This window comes from Alosa alosa, chromosome 6 (genome assembly GCF_017589495.1).
Source record: "Alosa alosa isolate M-15738 ecotype Scorff River chromosome 6, AALO_Geno_1.1, whole genome shotgun sequence".
Classification (NCBI taxonomy): Eukaryota; Metazoa; Chordata; class Actinopteri; order Clupeiformes; family Clupeidae; genus Alosa; species Alosa alosa.
In genome coordinates, this window is record NC_063194.1 from 19,261,255 (window position 1) to 19,283,904 (window position 22,650).

The 22,650-nt window shown below is 44.7% G+C and overlaps 1 protein-coding gene across 1 annotated transcript in view; it reads left to right on the forward strand.

Annotated features, from left to right (window-relative positions):
- Nucleotides 1-22,253, forward strand: part of usp43b (ubiquitin specific peptidase 43b) — a 60,184-nt gene extending 37,931 nt beyond the window's left edge. Inside the window, exons 6-15 of the mRNA XM_048245819.1 lie at nucleotides 607-751; nucleotides 5,589-5,754; nucleotides 9,060-9,171; nucleotides 13,373-13,476; nucleotides 15,347-15,424; nucleotides 15,578-15,707; nucleotides 17,785-18,142; nucleotides 18,500-18,658; nucleotides 19,555-19,665; nucleotides 20,443-22,253. Coding sequence (XP_048101776.1) covers nucleotides 607-751; nucleotides 5,589-5,754; nucleotides 9,060-9,171; nucleotides 13,373-13,476; nucleotides 15,347-15,424; nucleotides 15,578-15,707; nucleotides 17,785-18,142; nucleotides 18,500-18,658; nucleotides 19,555-19,665; nucleotides 20,443-21,596 — 2,517 coding nt within the window. The 3' untranslated portion in view covers nucleotides 21,597-22,253. The remainder of the gene's footprint in view (nucleotides 1-606; nucleotides 752-5,588; nucleotides 5,755-9,059; nucleotides 9,172-13,372; nucleotides 13,477-15,346; nucleotides 15,425-15,577; nucleotides 15,708-17,784; nucleotides 18,143-18,499; nucleotides 18,659-19,554; nucleotides 19,666-20,442) is intronic.
- The last annotated feature ends 397 nt before the right edge of the window (nucleotides 22,254-22,650 follow it).

The window sequence follows — 22,650 nt, forward strand, 5'->3', positions numbered from 1 at the left end:
ATTGGGGTCACAGACAACGGCCTGTGACTTCTTGTTAGACAAATTAAATACCATGTCTTGCGAGGCGTAGCGAACCTTCTAGCAAGTGTATTAGTTAGCAAGAGGTCTTATTTTAGAAACACCTCCCTCGCTTCAATGTGTATTTTTGGTCCAACATATTGTCCCACAGAGCATTGGTGGCATAGATTTTCTCTCTCTCTCTCTCTCTCTCTCTCTCTCTCTCTCTCTCTCTCTCTCCCTCTTTCTCTCTCTCTCTCTCTCTCTCTTTCTCTCTCCCTGTGCTAGTTTTTAAAGTTCAGGTACGGCTACTTCAATGATAAGTACTAACTTAGTGCCATCAGGTAAACCTCTGAGGATAGCAGTGCTATCACATATCACTCATAGCGTTTACATGTCACATACAGCACTTTCAGTGATCTACCAGTCCAGCACTCCTTATCTCACTGTGCATCTTATTATGTCTATCTGTATCCATCTATCCCAAGTTACCTGTCTTTTTGCCTGGTATCACTTCCCTTATGATCTCTCTCTCTTTCTCTCTCTTGTCTCTCTCTCTCTCTCTCTCTCTCTCTCTCTCTCTCTCCCTCCCTGTGCATCCCTCTGCAGGTGATCCTAGCTGAGATCTACTCCACTGGCTTTCAGCGCTCCTTCTTTGATGAGGATGACCTGACCAGTGTCGCTGAGAACGACATCATCTATGCCTTCCAGGCCTCCCCCCTGTTCATCCGGGGAGGCTCCGCGCGAATCTCAGGTCAGAACATGGGCCTGCCCGGCCAAGTTTGGCACAGGACCTTCACATGATGCTACTCACTTCTAAAGAAGCACTACTGCAAGTCTCTGTAATCTGTAATCGTAACACAAAGCACTGCCCATATTTGACTAGTGATCACTGCACCACAGTGATCAGTGACAGTGTGCCACTGAGACGTGTTATTCGAATCGGCTGTCAAGAAAGTGTGGCCGACTTGTTTGTCACGCATGGCTTTTTTTCAGACTGAGGATAAGTCAGAAGTCTAAGGATAGGCTAAGTCTACTGGGAGCTCGTCCCTTGAGCTCTCTCAGTATGATGGCCCAGTTGCTGGATAGGGTTCATGTGATTCCTCCTGTCCTGTGAGGTCCTGATGATTGCCTCTGTGCTTTTACACACACACACACACACACACACACACACACACACACACACACACACACACAATGCAGTGGTTTTAAAAATTATGTTTTTCAGTTGAATTTGGCACCGAATTATACAAACCTTATGTATGGCACTATATGACATCACAGTAGAGCTGGACTATGGCTCTTGAAGCTGAATGTTTTTAGAGAGGAAGAGAGATTTGGGGGGCATGTGGAAATATAAATAGAACAGAGTCAAGTAGCCGTAAGTTGTTATATATAAGTAGCCATAAATTCATGCATATTAAATGGGTTGTTATTATACAGCCGCAAGGAATGTAGAAGAGTATTTTAGCATCAAGCTTCATTCCAGACCGAGTAGACACTAGTGTGATGTCCAATTCTTTTAAGACAATAGAAAGAAAGCATCTCCTTTTCTCATCTCTCCATCTCATGTTTTCCTCATCCTGCAACAAAGGATGGTCTGTTGCTCCACCAGATATCTTTCAGTCACATTTATTCTTCTGTTTTAAATCCATTACATTATTTGCCTTAGCTAAATGTATCACCATCTATGGAGCTTGGATGAAGATTTCAAATAAATAAAATGTGACACATATTTTTTATTAAATCCACTAATAGGCCTTAATTACTTGCCTCCTTCTGAAAAATCAGAGGATTTAAAAGCTGGGAGTATTTCAGAGACCCCCACTAACATCACTTATATTAATTGATTTTCAACGACGCCGGAGTTATTATACATAATGTATGTAATACATCAACTATTCGACAGCAGGGGGTAGCCAGGGGAGGATTTTGTGTGAATTTATTTTGATTTTATTAGCATATCTTGAAAGGGGTGCTGCAGTCAGGCAGACTGCCAGTAGCTGGAGGGGCTACACTGTTTGTGTTTTGTCATGTGTATTTGACCTCGGGAGCTGATGTCAGCATCACCGCATGACAAGTTGGCCTGATGCACACAGACACACAGTACCTGAGTGAGAGGTTGTTTACTTGCTCCTAAAGTTTGAAAGTCACCTGCCCCAGTAGAGATCATATGTTTAAATCTTGTATTATGTATGTGTAAACCTACCCATTATGCTAATGTTTATGTAGTGCTAGTGTCCATATTAATAGGTGTCTGGTATCTAGATCGATAGATAGATAGATATAAATTGATTGATTGTTTGGTTGATTAATTGATAGATTAATGAATTGACAGATCGATAGATTTTATTTATCCCCAAAGGGAAATTATGGAGTTACAGCAGCAATTGATAATATTAACATATAACACATAGACATAAGTAAAAAAAAAATAGAATTTGAAGTCGGTTCTTATATACTTACGTATATTCTTATATCTGTCCAAAATACAATAAAGTACAAGTCATTAGAAATGAAAGTCAACTACCTTAACCGACCTTAACCACTAACACTGCATTGTAACACTACTGCTGTTCTGCATCATGTCCAGATGTGGTTGTGATTGTACTGGTTTCATTAAGGTTCTATTAGCTCAAGCTCTCCTCTCTCATATTAAGCTAAAAAACCTGCATAGTTCGCCTTTAAGATTGAGAGATTGTTAAGCATTAAAAATCATAATAACAGATGCCAGGCAATAACAACTGTCAGATTTAATGGCTAACATCGGGGGAGAGATTTCTAGATCCTGACAGATTGTGTTCTTTTGTCTCGGCTAACATGAAGGAACTATTCAGTTATCCATCAGATGAATATAATCTTCACTCTGTGTATGGCTAATGTAGGACTGATACTGTATATCAGAACAGATGGAAAGTGTCTGTATGTAACTGTGAGAACATATTCATGCAAAATATATTCACTATTCTACCTCATCAGATTTTCTTTGACAGTCAGCCTCCAGTGGATTCTCATGGTTCTAGGTTTTCTAGGTGACTATTCAGATCCTTGGTTGTATTGGCAGAAGTGTCAATAGACCTTGCCATGAAGAAGATGTACTTCACACAGAGAGGTGTTTGGACTGGAGCTATGGATTGTTTGGTGCAGACAGGGTTATCCCAGCTCTTTTGAAGAGGGAATAATAAACTCCAGTAGTTTCTGTCTAGATAAATGGGATGATTCTCTTTTGATGTTCCTTCCTATAGAAGAAGAATATCGTCTTCCACCACATTTGTTCTGTAGATCAAAATGCTGCGTATTTAACACAGCATCTTTAGATTAGGATAGTGAGTTTGTTATGCAAGTGGTGTTGATTGACCAGTGAAAGAGGCATACTTGTTTTCGTCATGTTCAATCTTAGGGTCTCCAGCCATGAACTGTCTGTTTTATTAGATTTTTTTTTAATTTAACTTAAAACTCTATATTAAAGATAGAGAAAGAACAGTATTCCCTTTGTCTTATGGGTTTGTTCATGCTTTGTTGTGTTACATTGTTCTGAGAGAGTTTCAGCTTTGTAATACTGGAGAGTGATACAGTAGCTCCCCCACCACCATTGATTACCTGGTGGTCTTTCATTAACACTCATGGAAATAGATGTGATTTATCAAAAGCGATGAGGGTCAACAGATAACATAACAGATTGAATCAGGTGTGTGTGTGTGTGTGTGTGTGTGTGTGTGTGTGTGTGTGTGTGTGTGTGTGTGTGTGTGTGTGTGTGTGTGTGTGTGTGTGTGTGTGTGTAAGAGATGTTTGTATATGTGGAGGTGGATGCTTGAGGATGCATGTATGCATGGGTTTTCCCTTTAATGCACATAACACAGATTGGCTGCATGGGGTCATCTTGATTCCTTTTCCCTGTCCCATTTTCAAGATTGGATTTCAGCTTTGTGTCAGGAAACCGGTTGTAATTTAAGAGACGTGAAGGACATTTGGCAAGAGAAGCCTGGAAACCCTGCAGTCCCGGTGTTTGCCAATAAAACCCCTCTTTTGATTTAACTGCCCTCCTCCTCTCTGCCACAGCATCAATCATAGACATACGAGCCATGAGGTGACCTTTACGCTATTTTACTGCTGCTTTATGAATATGTTTTATGGCTCATTATCATGTGTTTTTCCCTTCAAAGTTATGAATGTCTCTAAAAGGGCTCATTTTAATAGTAGGGTTCATTTTCAAAGCATTTGAGTGACAGCTCTGCATGATGATGATGATTAATTCAACAAAGATGCATATTCAGTGCAGTGTATGCCAATATGTCTATAACATCAAGCTGTCAACATACTTCTGTATGTGTTATAATATCTATATAACACCAAGTAAAAACAAGCCCTGTCCATTGTGTGCTGATGTATATTGCCAACCTTCAGAGTCCAGACCAACCCTGTCTGTACTGCTGTTCTGAAGTCAGTCTCTGCCCTTCACTCTCAGTGCTAGACATTATTGTAGAAACCGCAGGTCCTAATGTTTGGGCAGTCGAAAGTTAGCAGAGCGCTGTTGACACCAGGCTGCTGGTGGTGATAAATGATGCCAGGGGCACAGGCGTCAGAGTGTAATGAAGCGGAGAGACTTTGCCCCGAGAGAGGAGTAGCTCTGCCACAGAGGGATCGATACATGCCCATCTCTTGCCCACCGCCTGCCCCCCGCCTGGCGTCCCAGGGGGGTGATTTGTCACCGTGCCCACCCATAGGGAATGAGGTGCAGCCGTGTCACGTTCCATGTCGCCCCCGCTCCCCTGCCGCCCAGCCCCCTCTAAATCCTCCCGGCCTGTTTGACAGAGCTCGCTGCGGGTGACGTCAGAGATGTCTGGGGCCGAGACGAGTTCCGGTGTTTGCTCTAGTCATGACAGAACGGTGGAGGGAGGAGGAAATGAAAAAGAGAGCGGAGAGAGAGTGAGAGAGGGCCGGCACCCTACCAGCCAGTCTGCCAGCGCGAGTCTCTAGTCAGACAAGACGCCCCACTGGGAGAGTCTGCCACTCGCTCGTCCACAGGACTCATCTCCATCTGCTAGCCCACCCTCACGCTTCTGGACTGGTCTTAAAGAAGAAGCTTTCCCCCCTTTATCCCTACTCTTCTTACTCATCTCTCCGCACATGTTTTCTCATGCCAGTTTTACCAAAACTCACAAACTGCCCATGATATGATCGGCAGAATCATGCAAAAGTCTGAGTCCGAAAGGAGAGAGACTCAAGTCACATTCTAGATATGTTCCTGTGCGTTTGTGTCAGCTCTGTGGTGTAATAGGCTGATGATATGCAAGACTTTTTGAAAAATGTTTCTGGGCAATGTTCCTGAGAATTTCTGTGGCACATTCTTTGATTGATTGTTGATGTTCAGCGGGGGAAAAACATGAAGAACATTAATCATCAAATCATCGTGGTCATCTGAACACCTGGAACTGGTTATGTGGTTGCCCAGCAACATTGCTCAAAAAATTGCCCCATATATCATCACCATTGGAGTAGAGTTTAACCCAGTGTGCTCTCAGATATGTCATCCCCATAATATTCTCTCTCTCCTTCTCCCTCATTCTCTCTCTCTCTCTTCCCTGTCCTAGGGTACCACCACAGTCTCCCCTCCTCCCCCTACTCCACCTCAGGGCCCGAAGGTCAGAGGTTACCTGCCTCGGGGGCGCTGTCGTCTGAGTTCCTCAACCAGGGCATCCCTGGGAAGGTGCTACTGCTGGTCTGCAATGCGGCAGGGTTGGGCCAACAAACTGTCAGGTGACTAAAGCTTACAAGGGCATTCTGATACATGACTTTCAATTAATAAGAAGAGGGTCCAGCCTATACACAGGCATTTCCATATTGATTTAAAAGAATAACAGAGATACATGCTACATAATGAAAAACAAATGCCCTTTATTCTGTATATGGATTTGACTTGTTACATTTCTTTAAGTCTCTTTTCATCCTTCATCAGTGTTCTCCGAAGCCCTGCAGTAAGGACATAAATAGCAGCAAATAAAGATGTCTGATGTCTTAAATCCAGTAATTAGCCCTAATTACTCTCTCCACTCTCATAAAGCAAGAGGGCAGTTAGCAGGCATATGCCTTGGCTCTGACGACAGAGGATCTGTTGCTAAAGCCCAGCAGGAAGACTGTGAGGATAACAATCTTCACCTGAGTTTTCCTGTAGAGTTACTAAGGAGGTTATGGTGAAGTGGCACATTACAGTGAAAGACGTTAACTAATGTAATCTCATTGATGGTCATGAGCAGAAACGTCTGACATTTCCCTAGGGTTACATAATGTAGGTAGTTAAAATGGAAAAGCACACTGCAGAATGCCTAAAGATGCAGTGCTTCCATGTCTTTTCTCACAGTGTTCTCACATCCTTAATGTGCTATATGTGGCAGTGAACTAAGTGTAATCAGATGTGTACATTTTCACACAGAAAAACACAAGGGTATGGTGGTTTTATCTACTAAATGGGGAGTAAAATGTGTGGATTTTTTTAGTAATTCTATAATTTTTTAAGTATTAAGTGCAAGGTCCAAATGTCTATTCCAGGACTGACAAGACTACTGATAGGAATTAGTCATGAGTGAAAAGCTCATCTCAGAGGAGAAAGATGAGAATTCCAGGCGTTCGACATGAGCCACCCAGAACAGGCGGGAGAGAGACTGCCTCACAGAGTCTGCCTGTAGTGTCTGTGTCTGTTTGGTCCAGTCTTCCCTCCTTGGACTTCACTTGTGCTCTTATGAAAGAAACTCCCAGCTGAGGCAGGTTGGCGATGGAAAGGGAGGACAGGGAGGTATTGATTGGCCGCCTCTTCCCATCTCTCCGAGGACAGGACTGTGACAATCCCATCACTGCCTCAACGGCGCGAGAGAGACAGAGAGAGAGTAAGAGATGTGCTGGATTGGCCAGGCCGATTGCTACACTGGAGAAATGAGAACGCTCTCTGCACATTTACTAAGTGAAAATGAATTAAATTGATTTTTTTTTTGTTAGGCGATCTGATATTTGCTACGGATCGAGGCCATCCTAGGTCTGTTCAGAACTATGAGAACCAAAACCTTTGAGAATAAGCAGAGGTTCAAGGTTCTAAACACTGAACGGAAAATGGTGTGCTGGCATTACAGTGACAGGGCCCATTTGGGCACAAAGCAAACATCATTGTGCTCTGATTGCACTGCAACCCCCCTCAGAAACACATGAAAACTCATTTTGACTCCTCCAGCTTATTGCTTGTGAGTCAGCAGGAGATATATCTCAGTTTCAGTGATATCATCGTTAGGCACCCCACTCTCCCTCTCTATTTCTCTCTCTCCCTTCTTTCTCTCTCTCTCTCTCTCTCTCTCACACACACACACTCTCTCACCTCTTTCTCTCCATCCCTCTCTCTCTTCCTCTTCTTCCCAGTGACAAACAGATTTGACTGGCCTAGTTTTATGCTAGCTCCTCTTTCCACATGGGCAGACAGATGGGCTGCAGAGATGAGATGCACAGGATGGTGTGTGTGTGTGTGTGTGTGTGTGTGTGTGTGTGTGTGAGATGCCTTTATTAGTTTCCACGGGATGATCTTATCGCCTTGTCTCCTATTAATGAGTTAACATGCCATGAAGATGCATGACAGGTTTCCCCTTTTCCTACTCGCTCTCTCCTCCTTTCCTTTCCCCCTAATTTTTCACTATCTTTCTCCTATCTGCTCTGCAACTTTTTGGCCAATTTATCTGACACAGGGAAATTTCCACAAGCATGAAATTAGGGGCTAGGAACTAGACCTTGTGTTATTTGTCACTGCATCTCTCGGGAGACTCCCTGGGCCTACGTTTGATATTCTTTCCTTCACTGACTTGGAGGCACTGGCTCTAATGGGGTTCTGGTGATGCAGACAAAGTCTCTGGCTAGAGGGAGGAGGGAGATATTTCCCTAGTATTTACCACAATACAGTGCCACTCACTAGCCGTTTGGCCTTCTGTGTGTATACTTAATTCACATTAATCACATTCTATTTTTGTCTCCTGGGATTTTCAGGCTTTGTTTTTGTTCCCATGATTCAAGAGTTCTACAGCTTCAGGTGGTGTTCCACGCTTGCATGTAGAGGAAGTTGTTTGACTGACAACATGGAATTTCACTGTGTGATGACCACCTGGAAGTCGGTAACCTTTAGCCATCCAGACACAGTGGAACAGGCCGAAGGGAGGAAGAATTGAGACAGGAGGATTTCCAAAAAAAAGAGAGAGAGGGAAGGGACTAAGAAAAAATGAAGGAGGAGGGGTCGGTGAGAACACATAGGCAGATATTTCCATATTACCCTAAAGAACCGAGTTCACAAATCACTACCAGAGAACGTGAGCTGCACTGTGTATCCACAGTAATATAGGGTCCTCAAATGGAAAACTTAAGCATGGCTTTAGCTCTGTTTTAGCCAGTATATTTCCATTCTAATTGAATGTCCATTTGGTAATTGCATTATGTTTGTCCCCCTCTGCCTCCTGTGGATAGTCTGGTGGCTGTGCCGCAGATGCAAAGAGGAATGATGCTTGAAGCCTGGAAATGGGTATCCCACAGCAGGAAGCGTAGCCACATGGAATCTAATGATAATAGTGATTACACCACAGCGTAATGCCTGGGCTAATCCCCGTTCATTTGATATCACGGTTGCCATAATAATGTAATGACTGGGTTGATTCCTTGAGGCCATGCAGTACATATGAACCCACCATCAGTGCTGATTCCTGACCAGGGCGCAGTCGTTGATCTGAGGGAAGGGGGAAAAAACAGGCCAGATTCTGATCTGCAGTGTGACATTTAAAAGGACATTGGCATCAGAATTGATGTCAGAGTGTGCGCCATCATGATCATCAGCAGACGTATACTGACTCACACGCGGCATCATCCACTTGGTTCGAACAGTGACCCACTCACATCAGCCACACAAGTCGTGCAGACACCATGTACTGTCATGCCGACTGATTATGAGTAATCTTTGCCATTAAGTCTGTGCTCTCTGAGCGTCATTATTGGTAGTCTTTCTCCTCTCATGTTTGGCTCTTTTTCTCCTGCCTCTTGGTCCTCAGGTTTGGACCGCCGTTCCTGATGCGCGAGGACAGGTCTGTGTCGTGGGACCAGCTGCAGCAGAGCATCCTCAGCAAGCTCTACTACCTTATGATCAACGGAGCCCAGGCCCAGGTACTGGATGTGGGCTGGTTCTGCTGTGCTGTGTGTGTGTGTATGCATGTGTGTGTTTAACAGATGTGGCCACTTGCATGGCTGAGAGGGTTCAGGGCACTGGGTCAGTTCATGGCCCCCCAAACAAACCAGATGAATTAAGCCAAGCTTGGCAAATATGACATTGCAACTCAGAAGCACATACAAACAAGAGAGAGAGAGAGAGAGAGAGAGAGAGAGAGACAGACAGATAGACAAACAAACAGAGATGTAAATACTCCCAGCTGTGTATCTCCATCAAATCAATGATTTACCTCAGTGCTGGCCCCATGTGCTTCCTGATTGCTGGCAAAAAGCACAAAGTCACATTCCAATTGGAGCATCTCATCTGTCGTAGTGACACAGCCACGGTCCCGCCCAGCTAACAGCACATCATTTAGGGTCAGGTACGGGGCTTTACTCAAACAGAGTAAGAGGTGGTTGAGAGAAATGAATGACTGAGATTTGAGAATGTGTGTGTGTTTGGGTGGGTGGGTGGGTGTGTTGGTATGTAAGTGGCGAAGAGTGTGTGTGTATGTATTTGGGTGTGTGTTTGTGTTGGTGTTTGGATGTGTGTTTGTGTTGATGTTTGGGTGGGTAGGTGGGTGTGGGTGTGTTGATGGTATATATGGAAAGTGTGTGTGTGTGTGTGTGTGTGTGAGGAAGCCTTCTTAACCTAGAACAAGGCTCACTACTTAGAGAATAAGACATGATGACATCAAGATTGCCCTTGGGGCAGAATTTCTTTTTGTCCCTTATCCAATGTCCTAGATGTCCATGTAATTAAACTGCACTGTGTGTTCAGCAGCCATCGCAAAGAGAGCCAGCAAGGACACATCTTGGAAATCTCCCATTTTTAATGGGTTTTTTTTAGATTTTTTATGTCAAGAGTCTCATTAGCAGCCTTGACGGCCCTCTTTTCAATTCCTTCTCTCTTTATAAACAGTGTTGAAGGGATAGCGTCTCCCAGATATGATTATGACAGAACTCTCACGAGAGTTGAATCATGACAACAGCCCGTGGAAGTCCGTGTTGAAAAGCATGGAGTTGGGGCATGATTAACGACAGGGTGTCGCCTCCATGCGTTCTCATCCACAGCCCACTGAGGTGTGAGGGTATGCGTGTGTGCAGCCGATCCGCATGCCGCATGCATGTGCAGCCTGCAGGGGATTGGGACACATGCTAGGGATGAGAATGCTAGAGATCTATGAAAAATAACAATGTGAGATGCTTCATTTGATAAAACGTCACACACACACACGCACATTTTCTTTTTTGAGTTTTATGTTTAGAGGCAGGGAGAGTTCTAGGTACTGCTGTGTGACAAACAGTGGTCCCTAATAGAATTCTATTTAAACAGGAAATGGCTCTTACCTCCCACTGCCTGCCCTGCTCTCGGAATGGGGTTTAATGACCCTGAGTGCTGTGTATGGAATGACACAGGTGGATTTGGTCTTTACCAGTCTACTGCTTGTTTGTCTAAGAAGAGAGGACAGGGTTTGTGTGGTGTATGTGGGCTTAACATAGCCTGATGAGCCAGACCCACATTAAAATGTAGGGTCTGGGCACTCACCGTTCGCAGTGCTCAGTCCGAGGGGCGGGATAATCGGTTGTCTTTCAAATTTCCTCTGCACGCAATAGGACAGCGCTATGAGTCCCATGGTTTCCCACCAGCGGAGCTAGTTGGCTAGTTCAAACTTTTGCCAACTTAATAAAAGCTTAACTCGTGTCACACTGTTCGCCAACAGCAACATTATCTTATTTGTTTTCTAGTAGCAGGGATTTCAAGCCAAACCGTTGCAACTCTGCCATCAATCATTATGTTAAGCCTGCCTAACAACTCTATACACGATTTGATTGGCCTGATAGATGTTTTTTCGAGCTCACAAGCCAACGGAGAGTTGGTAGACTAGCCCTGACAGCAAATGTAATTTGCTGCCACTAGGGTGCGTCTAGATTTCTAGGCTAGGCTTAACATGCTGCCAAGGCCAAAGATGAGGGTTCTGTCTCAGCTTTGCCTGTGTGTAAAATCCATATTTGAACATGTATAAGAACGAGTGAGTTAGTAAACCTGAAGAGTCCAGTGTGTATTGGGAGCCTTGCTGAACCTGTTCATAATGTTCAACTAGGATAGCCTGGATGGCTAATTAGCATTGTTGTAAATAGAAAGTACTTTAACACACCTGGAAACCAGGGTTATAAATAAGCAATGATTTTTTAATTGTTATTATTTGGCTTTTTCTAAGGCTTTGCAATTGAATTGTCTTTATTTGTGCTCTGAATATCATTTGGTTGTCAAAAATAACCCTTTATATCATTTATTTCTTGGAAAAACGAATGCATAAATAGGCCTAGTTATTTTCTTAGCAGAGGATATCCATAAAGTGCCAAGAGAAGTTTCCTTGTAGATTTCCTCATTTCTCTTGTCAACTTTGTAAAAGAGCAATATCCCTCACCTGGGATGCCTTAGTTTCATTTTTTTTTTTTATTGAAACGGGGAAAACATTCCCCAGCTATCCCAGGAAATCTCACCTGAATGCTCAGCTAAATCCGGCCCATCTGTTAGAGAATATGTGATCGTGTGAAACGAGACTCCAGAGTAAAGTCCAGTTATTTACCACCTGCACCGCTCCTGCATATAGCACTCCTCAGTCACTCATGTTGTCCTCGTTGTCCTTCCTCTCCTTAATTCTTTCTGGGTTATTGCCTTCTGTCTCACGCTCACTCTTCCTCATTCTTCCTCTCTGATTGCATCCCCATCATTGCTCATACTCACTCACATTCATGCTATTTTTGGCTTTCTCTTGGTCTTTGCCCTCATTTCCATCATGTAGTATCCTATAGACTTCCCTATAGATAGATTTCCTGTAGATCAAGGCAAACTCTTATCTCCTGAGGTTTAGTAGTCAGCTGGTGCCTCTATGTGGTCATTTTTAGTAATGCAGGCATTTCTAAGGTGTTGGATTTGTATTATGTCATTCCTATTAATCATATTGTAGTATACATTTGTATATATAATGTAGTCATATTGTGGCAAAATAATTACCTTAATAATTAAGTTCTCTCATTAATGGTGCTTGGTACTATATATCAGCCTCATTTGTGTGTGTACGTGGGTATGTGTGTGCATGCGCCCATGTGTGTGTAAGCGCACAGACGTTTGCTGAGTGCGCCATCATCAAACAAGCGACTGTGTTGTCTGAGGCAATATCTGGCCCATCGCTGCAATCCGTCCCTAACAGCGGTGTCCCGTGAGCCAGAAGCGGAGCGTGCCTCCTCAGCTCCTCCTCTCTGCCCGTCAGGCTCCCCTCGTAGCCCCTCGCACCAGACAAATCCCTGCGCTTCGGACCGCGCTGGTCTTCTTTATCCGCCAAGCCAGACAAAGAGAGTGGAAAGCAAAGGAAATCAATTGTGCGTTCGTCTCCCGAAGCCCTCTTGTTCTCTGTCTCTCCCTTCGTGCCTCAGTCTCCCTCTCGTTGTGTCTCACTCTCTGTCATTTTGTAAAGCACATGGCCAATCTCAGGCAAATATTTTGAGCTGGACAAGCACACATGAATAAGGAATTTGATAGGGTTTACTCCAGCAGTAATAAAAAGCCTGGCTTGTTTTCGAGCTACCGTCAATGTAGATGTACCCTGTGGAGTTTAGGAATCGTGATTTCTCCTCCACATTCACAGTAAGGTATGAGCTACACCAGGTGCGTAACTGAAGTGTTCCGTTCGCGACGCGTAAAATCCATTTTAGATGAATGGTCTATTTTTTTCGAACATACGCCCCACTGTCACGTCTGGTGTAGCTACTTCCATTGATTATAATGTAATCTAATTGTTGCGGCAGACGCAACGCGAACGGATCGCTTCAGTTACGCTCCTGGTGTAGCTCATGCCTAAGGCCGTACATTTCTGGTGATTATGAGCGGAGCTGTGGGGGGGAAGTCACACCTGCAGCAAATGGATTGGCCCTCCTCAGCAGCCCTTATGCTGACTTGATCCTTTTTTTTCTTTTTTCGATAGCCCTGTCACGTATCATTACCAGTGTTTTGACCTCTATGCCTTATGGCTCATACTAAACAACTGTGCATGAGTGTGTGTGTGTGTGTCTGTGCATATGTGAGTGTGTGTGTGTGTGTGCCAGTCATTTGTGGCTGAGAGTAAATGTGTGTCGTATGTCTTGTGGCCTGCAGAGCTCCAGGGTGCTGTTCAGGATTCGTGTGGTTGGGGGATCAGCTTCCTACAGCTACCTCTGCCCTCAAGACGGAAGGCCACTCTGTCATCCAGCTGTGGATCGGTACAACCTTGCTCATGCACCCACACATAAACCTGTGTGCGCTCACACACACACACACACACACATTCACTGCCCTTATATAAACTTCACCCTCCAGAGGTCGTAAAGGGCACCACTGGCATTTGCAGCCATAGCCCTGTGTCATGTGTCATGACCTTTGTCTTGACTATATTACATACTCACCCACAGAAACAATACATGTTGCAATGCAATGATGCACACAAAGTTTTTACAATGTGAATTATTCACTAGAATTCTTCTTCCGTGGAAGTTACTGTTATATGCAGAGGCTAAAATTATGCACAATTTGGCATCCATTCAGACAGATGGTTGGTAGATACGCTGCAGAAACAGAGGAACCCGGTTTCTGAATGTGAACAGTGAGACTGCAGACTGCAGACCTCATAATAAGCCTAACTCAGAGCACAGAAGCCCTCTCTAAAGTGTCTTTGCGTCTAAAGCAAGTCCCAATTAAGTATTCTCCTCCTTTTGTTGCCATTTATACTGAATTTATACTGAATTTTATTGAAAGGTGTGTGTGTGAATGAATGGATTCTAATGTGGAGGGAACTGAAGCCACCTAATCCTTTGCCAAACGAGCAGGTTGAGATCTGTTAATAGGAAGGTAATTAGGGGGTCTACAGCTTTCAAAACAGCTAATTGGCATTCTGTGCAATAGTGAAGCTGTGGAACTCAAAGAGCTTAAGCCCCCTCCCTCCCTCCTACACACACACAAACACACACAGCCTTGTCTCCTTCCTGCACAGTGTGCACGCGCACACACGCACACACACACACACACACACACACACACACACACATGCTGCAAGCACCCGCAAACAGAAAAGCCCATTCACTTCCTTCAATGAATGGCTCTTGGGCTCCTGCATCTCTGACCCCAGTACTCAGGGACAACTTTGTGAGTTGGAAACGTTCTCCACAGCCATCACACAGCCTTCATTCACCCACACACAAGCTCGATCGAAGTCATCATTTTACAAACCAGACCACACCAGTAACCTTGAATAATTGTTAGCCGGGACAGAACAAAGAGCTCATAATTGTCTGTAGTGAAAGGTAATTGAATTTCTTGAGATTACTGCATAGGGCAAATGCGTCACCTTTAAATGTACAGAATGTTAGAGAATGAAAAGATAAAGTAGTAATCCAATGAAAACTGAGTTTTCATTGAATTTCTTACTAAAGCTGTGATGGCTGTAAAGACATCTGTGCTTCCATTAAGCTCCAGCTTCAGGATGTTGTTATATTTTTCTTGGATGGTCTCTTATAGACTATATAAAGTTTATGCTCAGATTGTAATCAAACTTTCTGCTGAGACTGTTAACAAAAAACAAAAATATGGTTAGGGTTAGGGGTTGAATCTTGTAATGTTTAGTAATTGAACAATTTAAAAAACTAAACATGAATTTCAACAAACCATCTAGTCTCTTAAGGCTGTCCAATTAAAGTTTTAATTAGGAGCCATCAATTTGTTTTCTTTTAACATGTCCCAGGGTATATGAAAAATCAACTAAGTCCAAACTCGGTATTGGGACAGACTGACCCCTTGTGGCTGAGAGTTAGCATTGCCCTCATCCAGTTCTTCCTGTGTGTAGAATACAGTGTTGATTTGGTTCAGTCTGCCACAAACCACAATTATGTGAAAATTCTCAGGACATCGTTTGGTCCATCGTATGTGACCATCTGTCCAGTATTACAAATCAGAGCACAATGTAGCCAATCACCCAGTCATTTCAGGTGTCAGATAACTTGTGTTTTAGGACAGAATTTCAGAACATATACACCTGTAAACTTATGTGTTGTGTGTGTGTGTGTGTGTGTGTGTGTGTGTGTGTGTGTGTGTGTACAGAGCACTGAAGCTGTGTGGCTCTGGCGGACCGCGCCATGTGAAGCTGGTTGTGGAATGGGAGCATCACATCAAAGACTGGTGAGCCTCCCTGTATTAGTTAGTAAAAACCCATTTTTTTGTGTGTAGTCCGATATATAACACTGTGTGTATGTGTGTGTGTGTGTGTGTGTGTGTGTGTGTATGTGTGTGTGTACATCTGTGTCTGTGAATTCTCTCTGTGTCTCCTTGCAGCCTGTTTGGGAACATCCAGGAGGAGGTGGTGAAAGATGCGGAGAGCGTGCGCTCGCAACAACATCAGCATGTGCAGCAGTACAGCTGCACCCTGGACGAGTGCTTCCAGCTCTACACCAAAGAGGAGCAGGTAGGGCCCAGAGCCCACAGCAGGACACAAAGCACATCAGCTTGCCTTATCCTATTTATGCAGTTCTTGAGTCCTTCATTAAAGTCAACCCCTAGAGCTTATAGTGAAAGCTTCACTATACCATAGTAGAATAGATAAGTCTGTGAAACAAGTTGTATGAAAGGGCGGCTTCCAAACAAATCAAATAATTCCACTCACGGAACGATCTCCTTCATCCTAATCAGATAGGTTTAAAACGGCTTTGTTGTCTGCGACAGAAGCCTTAAAATCAGTCAGAGCAGCACCTCGGTCCTCAGCAGGGACTAAAAACAGAAGGATTTTCATTTCGGATCGTTCTGAGCAAAAAACGTTATTTTTTCGTTCCTGTTCCAGTGTTCCAAGGCCACTCCTCTAAATGGTAGCTTAACAGCCTTAAAGGGATATTCCACCATTTTGGGAATTACACTCATTTTCCACCTCCCCTTGAGTTAAACAATTGATTTTTACCTTTCTCCAGTTCATCCAGCCGTTCTCTAAATCTGGCGATACCAGTTTTAGCTCCAGTCTAGCATAGATCATTGAATCTGATTAGACAATTAGCTTCTCGCCTGCTAGCATCATATTTAAAAGTGACAAAGATTTCCGGCAATTTTCCTATTTAAAACGTGTCTTAATGGCAATCGATTTGTTACTTTGTCAGATGACAGAAAAAGCAACTTGAATAAGGACATGGTGTTTTTTTAGTGTTAGCTAGTTATAGGCTAGTTATAGACCTAGTGAATACTACTGGTCTTCTTCGAGATTTGAGTCGTGCTATGTCAATATTTTATTTATAAAGTGACAGAGAGGAACCCCTGCCAGGTTGTTGCTTAGATTTTGGGTTTTGACTAAATGTTTTACTGCATATGCATCAGTAGGTAATGCATCATACAACGTTAAGGCACACATCACACTTTATTTATTTATTTATTTATTTATTTATTTATTTTTTTTTTTTTGGGGGGGGGGGCTGGGTAGTGTCCATTGGCGTGCATTCAGAGGGTGTCATAATGATCCTACACTTCCAATTTCGTGCAGTTTTGCCATGTCAGGTCACAGATACCTGCGATTACATCTCATTTTTGCTTTTTCATTTGTAACTAGGTGGCGCTATACATGAAATGAGTGGTTATGGGATGGGTTGAAATGGCCCCTTAAGACCAACATACAAAAAAAAGGTGGTCCTCCTAGGCCCTACAATTCTCGAGATATTCACAGAAAACTGTGTCTGCCCTACCCTCCTTTTTAGGGGGTCCAGTCCGGTGGGGGGGGGCGACGGATCAAAACGAAAAACAATGGTTCCATGCTATCCTTGTGGGGCTACATGCCCACCAAGTTTCGTGCACCACGGTCTTTCAGTGTCCCAAAAATCATTGACGGAAAATTACACATGTGAAAAAGAAAAAAAACGGAAGAAAAAAACTCTGACTAAAACCTATATAGATAGATAGATACTTTATTGATCCCCAAAGGAAAATTCAAGGTTCACTGCACGGCGGTCATACTAATGAAATGGAATTGAACAAGTGTTGAACTTGTTCAAGTGTGTGGTGTTGGGCGTGCATATGTGTCGTTGGATTAAATCAGCTCTATATTATCCTGCTTTCCCACCATAATTAAAGATATGTGTGCTTGCAAAAGAGATCCATTATTCTCAGGAATGAGAATTTCTAAAGAATTCTACTTGGATGGTGAGTCCTCGTACTCTAACAGGGTTAGCATGGACCACTGGTCTCTTGGCAACAGGTGATGAGTTGGAGCATTTCCCAGTTTTTTATAGACCTGGCTATGTGTAGTCATAGCATGGCTGTGCACTCTGCAGCATCCAACCTTATCATCCCCATCTGTGTGTCTTGTATGTAATCAAAAAGTAACACAGCAAAAAAGTCATGAGGTGGCGATCACTGGTAAAGAAATTGACACTGGTAAAGAACCTGACACTGGTAATAAACTTGACACTGTTTAAGAATAGAATTCTCTAGCTTCATATGCATTTTTGTTTGATGAATTTCATAGTTATTGATCGATATTGATTGATCTTACGTGTGTGTGGTGGCAGCTGGCACCAGACGACGCGTGGAAGTGCCCGCACTGCCAGCAGCTGCAGCAGGGCACAGTGCAGATGAGCCTGTGGACGCTCCCGGACATCCTCATCCTGCACCTCAAGCGTTTCCGGCAGGTGGGCGACAGGCGCAACAAGCTTTCCACGCTGGTGCACTTCCCCTTGACCGGCCTGGACATGGCCCCCCACGTGGTGAAGAGGCAGCAGGGAGCGGCACCCCCACACCACCACCAGAGCCAGCAGCACCCGCGAAACCCCCAGCAGCAGCATCAACAGCAGCAGCCCCAGGACTTCCTGTACGATCTGTACGCCGTGTGCAACCACCATGGAGGCATGCATGGGGGCCACTACACAGGTTTGCTGAAGCTGAGGATCCATCCATCATTTACAAATTACATTACAAATAGTATGAAAGAGAAAAAAGAAGAGAAAAAAAGAAACATTATGAATAAGATTTGGCCTGATAAGAATGTATTTGACCTAGAGTCATATGAAATGTGGCCCTTTGGAGCTATTCAATATCAGTCTAAAGATGGTACTGTAGAATCTGTGCTGTTCATGTCATTATTTAAAGGTCAGAAACATTTGCAGTGTGTTTGGTGTACACACACTTGTCTCTTCATCCACCATTCAAGCGTACATCTCCCTGTGTGTTTTTATGTTTGTATGTGTATGCTTGTGCGTGTTTTTTCACACGCCCATGTAAATCCAGCTAACTGCAGGAACTCGGTGGACGGCCAGTGGTACAGCTACGATGACAGCAGTGTGGAGACGGTACCTGATGGGGAGGTGTGCACGCGAGGGGCCTACATCCTCTTCTACCAGCGCCGCAACACCATCCCCCCCTGGTCAGCCAGATCTTCACTCAGAGGTCAGCATGAGTCAGCGTCAGGTGATCACCCAATAGGGTCATGCTTTAGAGGATTTCCTTCAGCTTTTTTTGTTTGTTTGTTCCAAGTGCCATGAAGTTTGTTTTATATTCAATTATACTCCAATAAGGCCAATCAGTGTAGGCCCTTGGACCGGGATTTGATTCTCCATTTGATGGTTTGATCTTCTGCAGGTCCGTATGCCATGGTGTGTATTTTCAGTTAGCCTATTAGCTGGTTTAATGCTCATTGAGCTCAATGCAAATCAAACCAGCTAATAGGCTAACTGAAATACACACCATGCCAATCTCTAGGTATGGTGAAGGGTATGTGATAATGTGGGGCTATTTTAATTCCAAAGGCCAAGGGAACTTTATCAGGATGCAAAGTATCCTGGATCCATTAAATAACTGGCCTTTAAAAATAAAAATCTGTCTGCCTCTATGGGAATTCAACATAGAGGTATGAATACTTATGTACCCTGTATTTTAATGAAGAACATTTATTCATTTGCGATACATTATTCATTCACAAGGAAAATTGGTGTCCTTTAAGGTTGGGTTTTTAGATCCATTAAGATCCATTTCCAAAAGATGATTTTTTTATTCCTCTTTTTAGTCAACTTTAGCATGGTGCTGAATACTTTTTCTAGGCACTATAAGTGCTGTTGTCATTCACCTGTCAGAGCTAAGAATGTTCACTCTAGCATCGCAGATGATGACGCGGCTGCTGCTGCTGCTGCTGCTGCTGCTGTGTGTTTCACTGACTGAATGAATTTTTTTTCCACTCACAATCTTTTCTTCTATTTCCCTCACTCACTCACTTCCTCTTTCCATCTTGTGTGATCTTTTTCTTGCTCCTGTCTTCACGTCACCATCACTCACCCATCCCTGTCCAGGCTCCAGCAACTCCAGCTCCTCGGACCACTGGCTCATCCGCCTGGCAGGGGACAGTCCCCCCGCTCCTGATTCTCCAGTCTTTCTGGAGCAGTCAGCAAACACAGACACAGGTGAGTTTTACTCTCCGTCCATTTAAGCCTTCTGTTAAGGTGTGATATGCCAAAACGAGGCAGTACAAAAGTTGGTATTTTTTAAAAGAGGAGGACATATAGTATCAGCAACTGAAACAGTAATGTTTAGATGTAGCTTCTAGTTGCTAAAAGAAAGTCCTAGCTTTAATGTAAAGATCACTTAAAGATATAGGTAATGTTTTTATTTCTTAACTTAAAAGTCAATTCTCACTCAAAGTAGATAGGACCTAACCTGACTCTAGCCAGATGAATTTCGTTCCGCTTAGCTCCGCCTAGCTTCACTCACATCCATCTGGGACCTCTTCCATTGAGAGTGATTTCTGCACCCGATTTTATGGTACAGCCAATCAGGACGCAGGGCGGGAGTTTCATAGATGTCACATAGCGTAGAAGCGGCTGTGAGACTGTTATCAGCGTCACGGGTTGGCTTCTTTGTGAGTGGTTGAAGTAGCACGTCAATAGATGACGGACAAGTGGCTTATTCAATCATATGCAAGCATTTTTTGATTAGGCCCAGCCTTCTGAAGCAACACTCCAATGGATTGGTCCCAGATGGATGAGTGGAGCTAGGCGGAACAAAATTCATCTGGCGAGAGTCAGGTTAGATAGGACCACTGTCATAACTAATGCTGTGGATTGTGCAACATTTAATTTAGATTGAAATTATGGGACTATTTGAAAAATTCTGTATTGACAAAAAGCAGAACAAGACCAGAGATCCATCTTTAGGTTCTGATTGATTTCTCCTACTCCCAGAGGGTTTTGAAAGCAAGCCGTTGATGCGTGGGACTCAAGGCCGGAGCGTGAGCATGCGGTCACCCACCCGTCCAAGCAGAGATGGCCTGGGCCGCATGCTGCCCCTGCGCTGGTCCTTTGGCTCCAAGGACCGCCAGAAACCTGCCACCCCCGGAATCATGCCTGGAGAGCTGGTGGAGTACCTGGAGTCTGGGAGACGGCCCCGGTGCACCAAAGAGCCCATCGTTCCTCTCGTAGCCAGCCCACCCACAGGCAAGGCTCAGACACTCCGTCGGAAGCCAGAATCCAGCGGTTCCCCCAGCAGGACTAGCCCGGGCAGGGGACCCGAGTCTCCACGGGTGCCGGAGGGCCAGAGCCGGAGGCTGCCCAGCGGCCCAGAGCAGGTCTGCCTGAGCAGCAGGGACGACAGCTCTCTGGGAAGGAGGAGCTCCAGGAGGGCTGGGACCAGGGGTGCTCAGGACCCTCAGCCCCAACCCAGCCAGGCCCACCCTAACCTCCCCACCATCACCAGCACGGCTCCGTCCAACAGGGACTCCACTCTGAGGCGGGCCAAGGCCCAGCAGGGCCCTCAGGGGTTCAGCAGGACCGGGTCGCCGGCCGAGGCTCCAGCCCAGACGGCAGATCACCGGACGGGGACGAGGAGCGGGGAGGTAGGGGCCCAGCTGAAAAGCTCTGTGTCCCTGCTCCATAAGAAGAGAGACCAAGTTCCACACAGGCCCAGAGAGCACGAGGAGAAGCTCCCCAACGTGAGTTTGTCCGTCAGGCCCCTATTCTCCAACGGCTCCCTGACTGGCGCCGCCCTAGAGGACAAGCGTACCAATGGCTCGGCTCTGCCCTTCCGAGGGCACTGTGCGCGTCATGGCAAAGCAGCAGCGACACCCAACGGCAGGAAGTGCCAAAGCAGCACTGCCACCACTGCTGCTGCCGCCATCAACGCAGACATAAAGCGAGCTCACAGCTCCTCGAGTCTTCAGGCGAAGCTGGACGGCAGCCTGCGCAGGACAGCGTCGCTTCAGAGGAACGGCCAGCTTGGCCCGCCAGCGCTGCCCCACGCCTTGGTAATGGACAGGCCGTCCTACGCCACGTTACAACGGACCCGCTACAGCACCACCTCCTTGGGCAGGCCCCGGAGAGTGCCGGAATCATGCTTCTAAAATAAAAAGGAGTTAGCGAACTAGCTAGTTGTACTGCATACCGAGCAACTAAGTAATAACTGGGGCCAGTTTCCGAGTCCCATGGATATGAGCATTGTGAGTCATTGGGTATTGATGATCTTGATACACTTTGTTATTTTTCACCTTTTGATTTCTTTTACTGATAGATTCTACTAGGGAGTTGTTAAACCCTCGAAGCAGCACATTTCATTTCCACCATTCTTGTTGAATATCCCCTACTTAAAAGAAATGGAAAAAGGGCAGCAGTCACTAAACTAAGATGAGGCGCAAATCTCATGTATAGACTACAGGACTGTCATTATTGTCATTGAGGCTTGCGCCACAATGGAAGTTCCTCTCCAATTTTGATTCAGTATGGACCACAACACAATATTGTTGGACACAATTTTAATAATTATTCCCCATATGGCTATTCCCCTGATGGCAATATTGCTTTTGCTGATTTTTGATCACAGTTTCCAAGCATAAGAAGGAGAACAGTTGAGGCTCCAGGCTCTCATAGGTCTGCTATTGCAGATGTTGTGGATGCAAGCTACAGTTTTCAAGTGGTTTCATACAATGCCCTAGCCTGACGAGCCAGACCCACATTAAAATGTAGGGTCTGGGGACTCACCGTTCGCAGTGCTCAGTCCGAGGGTCGGGATAATTGGTTGTCTTTCAAATTCCCTCTGCATGCATAGGATAGCGCTACAACTCATGAGTCCCATGCGTTTTCCCAGCGGAGCTAGTTGGCTAGTTCGAACTTTTGGCAACTTAAAAAAAGATTAACTCGTGTCACGCTGTTCGCCAACAGCAACATCCATCTTCTTTGTTTTCAAGTAGCAGGGAATTCACACCGAACCGTTGCAACTCTGCCATCAATCATTATGTTAAGCCCACCTAACGACTCTATACACGATGTGATTGGCCCTATCGAAGTTTAATTTTTCCAGCTCGCAAGCCAACGGAGAGTTGCTAGATTAGCCCGGGCAGCAAATTAAGTGCGTCTAGATTTCTAGGCTAACAATGCCCATGCAATTCAGTTCATATTCAT